General features: G+C 42.7%; 1 protein-coding gene across 6 annotated transcripts in view; it reads right to left on the bottom strand.

The window, feature by feature from the left end:
• LOC102311160 (signal-induced proliferation-associated 1-like protein 2) overlaps window positions 1-4,793 on the bottom strand; it is an 88,096-nt gene that overhangs the window by 43,107 nt on the left and 40,196 nt on the right. For all 6 annotated transcript variants that reach the window (XM_042222887.1, XM_005927157.3, XM_005927160.3 and 3 more), the window contains 2 exons: window positions 1,424-1,557; window positions 184-372 (listed from right to left, as the gene is read on the bottom strand). In XM_042222887.1, the coding sequence (XP_042078821.1) occupies window positions 184-372; window positions 1,424-1,557 (323 nt within the window). The remainder of the gene's footprint in view (window positions 1-183; window positions 373-1,423; window positions 1,558-4,793) is intronic.

Below are 4,793 nucleotides of genomic sequence, written 5' to 3'. Positions count from 1 at the left end.
GGGGGTTGTCTTAAAAAGAAAAAAGGAAGAACCATATGTATACATATCTTAAAATGCAAGACACCAAGTATTAATCATCAAGGCGCTGAACCTCAGATTACCCCGTTAAATCAGCAGCAGCAGCAAAAATCTGTGGTAGCACTCAAAACACGGTTCAAGAGGACATCTCAATGTATTATTCACCCCTTGCTCATCCAGCTTGAGGAGCTGTTCCGCGACTTTGGGAGAGTTCATGGCCAGCCTCAGACACTGGATATTCAGCTCAGGGATGACGTATTCAAGTACTTCTTTGAGCGGCAGCCCGCGGGCCGTCCCGTGTCTCGCCGTGGATGGAATGGCATCCTCCAGGATGGCACCACGGAGGGTGGTCAGCTGGCAGGAAAGACAGATGGTGAGGATTTGTCCAGTAAAGTTAACAGTCATATAAACTCCTACTTGTACAGTGTGATAGGGTTGGGTCAGGTATGCTTCCATATGCTGACTGGTGTTAAGGGTAATGACTACATTATGACTCTGGACAGCATTAGGGAACTCAAATTCTAAATAATTGAGACAGGCTAACTGAATACTAGATGTTTGTGTGCCAGTAAATACTTTCAAAACAACAACATCCAAATTTCCATTTGCACAGCCTGTTAACATGTCAGCAGTCAACTGCGGTCCAATAAAAAGGCTTTCCGAAAAGTAGACTTATATAGCAGAGGAAGGAAGAGAGAGCGATGTGGGGCAGGTCGCGCAGAGAGAGCAATGAGGCTAAATGACAGGAGTACATGCAAATAGATGCTCCAGCGGTCGAGGAGTTAAAACACTGCCTGCGTGCCACTTGCAGGGCTACCATGACCCAGATACATTGTTTTATCGTGGGAGTGGTGCTTTAAACCGAGAAGGGCACTGGATATCAGTGACATTTTCCTGCCTGACGCATCTGTTGCACCTGAATTATTCAGTGAATGAGACAAGCCAGCATCAATCAAGACGATACGGTCCCACCAGGGACACCAGGACTCTGCCTCTCCGTTTTTTAGGATTAATCAGGTTGTGTGTTCATCGGGGTGTGTGAAAGTGAGCCAAGGCAGGCAACTACACACCTCTGATACACTGTATCAGTATTTGCATTAATGGCCAACTGAGTCACAACTGGCACCGAATCACTGGACACATTAGTGCAGATTTAAGAGGGCAGAGAAGTTTCCTGTTGTTTTCGGGGGTACTGAAGCATTCCTGGACTCTTGTACTGCTTGACTGAGCCGCAGGCCGAGTGACCTTAACGTGTCTCACTGAATGTGATATGAGAAATGTGAAAAATCCATGTTCGCGCTAGTAAACAATTCTTCAATAAATTGACAGGTCATGAAGGTTCTCCAATCATGCATCCATAATGTAAGCAGTGAGCGAAAAGTGCACATCAGTGTATTATCGTTACCTGACTGGTTCTAAAGGTGACCCGATAGTTGTACTGCGTCCCTTCCTTATCCCTTCCATCGTCTAGCTTCTCCCTGCGGATGCTGACTGCCACGGGTCCAAGATGGTCGTCTACACCGAAATAATTCTGATGCTCTGGAGGGAGAGAAAGAGATAAAATTAAATGAGAGTTATGCATGTTATCAGACATTATGTTAGCTGGTGAAAGAAAGAAAGCTTAAATATAAGTAATAATAAATTACAGATTTTTAATAAAACACGTAATCAAATTACTGCTGTGGTTTCAGTAGATTATCTGTTTACCTATATACACTCACAGACGAGCTGATTAGTTACATCTGTTCAACAAAGATCTCATCAGCCAGTCACATAGCAGTAACTCAATGCATTTAGATATGTATGCACGGCAAAGACGACCTGCTGAAGTTGAAACTAAGCACCACGATGAGGTAAAAGGTGATTAAAGTGACTTTGAATGTGGCATTATCAGAGCTGGGATGTGTATTTGTCAAATTATCAATCTACTGGGATTTCTTCATGGCCATCTCAAGTGTTTACAGAGAAAGGTCTGAAAAGGAGGGGGAAAAACATCGAGCAAGCAGCAGTTTCTGGGTGAAAAAGCCTTCTTGATGGAAGAGGTCGGAGGAGAATGTTCAGAGCTGACAGGAAGGCAACAATAACTCAAACAACTACTTCTTACAACCAAGCAATGCAGCAGAGCTTCTTTGAACGTACAGCACATTAAACCTTGAAGATGGGCTACAGCAGCAGAACACACCGAGGGCCACTCCAGTCAACATAAAACTGAAGCTACAGCCTATTACTCCATCCTGCATTATCTCAAGTGGTTCAGGCTGGGGGTATGTGGTTATTTTCTTGCCATATTTTGGACTCCTTAGTACCAACTGAGCATCATTTAAATGCCACCCGAGTGTGTTGCTGATCATGTCCATCCCTTTATGCCCTACAGCGTATCCACCTTCTGATGGCTGCTTCCTTTAGGATAATGGATCATGTCACAAAGCTCAAATCATCGTAAACTAGTTTCTTGAACATGACTGAGTTCATTCAAATGGTCTTTACAGTCACCAGATTTCAATCCAGTAGAGCAAGAGCAGAGTTCACATCATGGATCTCCAGCTACTGTGTGATGCTGTTGTGTCCCTGAGCCTGAGTCTGCCAGCAGTCTCTTTCTGATAAAAAGGGATTTTTTTCTTCCCCAGCATCACCAAGTACTTGCTTATATAGAGTCATTGGCCATTGCTTTGTAATAAAGCACTGATAAGACTGCTGCTGCAATTCGGCACTAAATAAATAAAACCCACGTGCTCCACGTGGCATTGAGTTTTGCACAATGCAGACACATGCAGACTGAAGTACAGACATGACATAATGTCTTAATATAAATCTGCATCAATACATTTATGACCTTAATAATACATCAGGTCATTTCAAAAGAAATTTAATTCAGTTTTCTATTCTGAAGTGAAGTGCATGCATGACGCATAACATCCGTAATTGAATGAAGCAGACGCTCAGGACGCCCACAGAACATGCAAACGTTTTTTTTTCCTCTTGTTGTTGTTCTGTCATTTTAAATTAATGGACTGTTCTGCCCCATAAGTCATGTTCCCACAGCTACTACTACGACTACTACTACTGCAGCAGCAACCCTTGACTTTGTTCTCATGCTAGAAATGAATGATGCAGAAGTCGAGCTTTGCACTTTATAAATGGCATGTACTCGTATGCATATTAGATAGATGACCACGCGGGTAAGAATGGTGTTAGAAAAACACCGCACCAACATTCAATACTGGTAGAGATTGGATCACATGACTGGGGGGGGGGAATCACTGCGAAGATGTTGGTCTATATATCCATCAGTTATATCAACAATCATGGCATGAAAACTAGTAAATCTGGTGTAATCCCAGAAAAACATTTATTGGGTGCACACTCAAAATTTCATGTTTCGATCTACTTTGCTCAAAAACCCAAGGCAAGATTTTCAGGAAATTTCCAGGGGATTTTCATGGCTTTGGGTAAATCTGATGTTTCCAGTAACCTCCTCACCCCTCCAGTGTGCTGAAAATATCAAAATGTGATGGGCAGATTCTCATTACTTTTCCTTGCCCTCTTTATGCCCCTGAAGGATGAATACTTTTTTCATTTATGGACAGTCTGTGGTTGTTTCCCCTTTGACACCCTGAGGTCTAGACATTAATTTTCAGAGTAAATTAATAGTAATAATAATAATGATGGGCAGAATGCCAGCTCTACTCCTTATAGTATCGCTCCAAAGGAGTTGAGTCTTTTGGCCAAATTTCTTATACAGTCGTTAATTCTTTCCATCAGTTATTGTGCTGATTTAATGAAAAATTCACTACACGACAAGGATTACTAGCTGGGCTTTAGTCTTTTCAGCTCTAAGCACCATAAGAACCAGTACTAATTTCTTTGTTGACACACAATGCATGCGTGCGTACATGTGCATGTGTGTGTGTGCGCATGAGTGTGTGTAGGCACACATATAAGAGGGCCTTGAGCAAACACTCCCTTAATCCAGGCTAAAGCTGAGGAGAAAGACCTGGATTCAACAGCTAAAAGAAAAACCTCAGCAGGGTCCACAAAGCAGTGACATTCACAAAGAGATTTCTGCAGAAGTTTTCAATATTACATCCACGCCATGCAGTGCAAGCTGTGTTAAATAGCGTGGTTCTTGTCACTGTAGCATAAACAGTGGAGCAAAACGCACATCGGCATTAATAATAAATTATCTGTATGGAGGGAAAGTAGGGTTAACTGTCTGACGAATGCTTGTCAGGGACAGAGTTCTGCAGGGAAATGTAAGGCATAAGGTCAAATGGTGGTGGTGGGGGGGCTGTGTAGCAATGGAGGTCTCAAGGCATCCAAATACCAGGAGCACAGTGAGTCAGACAGTGCTGACTTTAGAGGGAAGCTTTTTGTCAACACATTTCTTTAGCATGTCAGCGGTGCCCATCACATGGTGCTGACAACTTGCCAAAGGTTGCAAATTGGATGACTTTGATTTTTCATGTCAAATAATGCCCCCTTCTCGTTTTGCTGTTAATCCACACCACAGAAACACCTTAAAAAAAATCTTTGAAAGTCCAACACTGTGAGCCCCTTCTTCTGTACATTTAGTGCTCCAAGCTTAATTTCAAGCCTTGCATGTCAGTAAGAGATGGTTTACATTGCCCTCTGCACATCTCAGTGTCAACCCAAACACCTAATGTGACCATGACCTGTACATACAGGGAGTGCAGAATTATTAGGCAAATGAGTATTTTGTCCACATCATCCTCTTCATGCATGTTGTCTTACTCCAAGCTGTATAGGCTCGAAAG

This window comes from Haplochromis burtoni, unplaced genomic scaffold (assembly GCF_018398535.1).
Source record: "Haplochromis burtoni strain Fernald_Lab_line unplaced genomic scaffold, NCSU_Asbu1 Contig_96, whole genome shotgun sequence".
NCBI classification, from domain to species: Eukaryota; Metazoa; Chordata; class Actinopteri; order Cichliformes; family Cichlidae; genus Haplochromis; species Haplochromis burtoni.
This window is presented reverse-complemented; position numbering and strand designations above follow the sequence as displayed.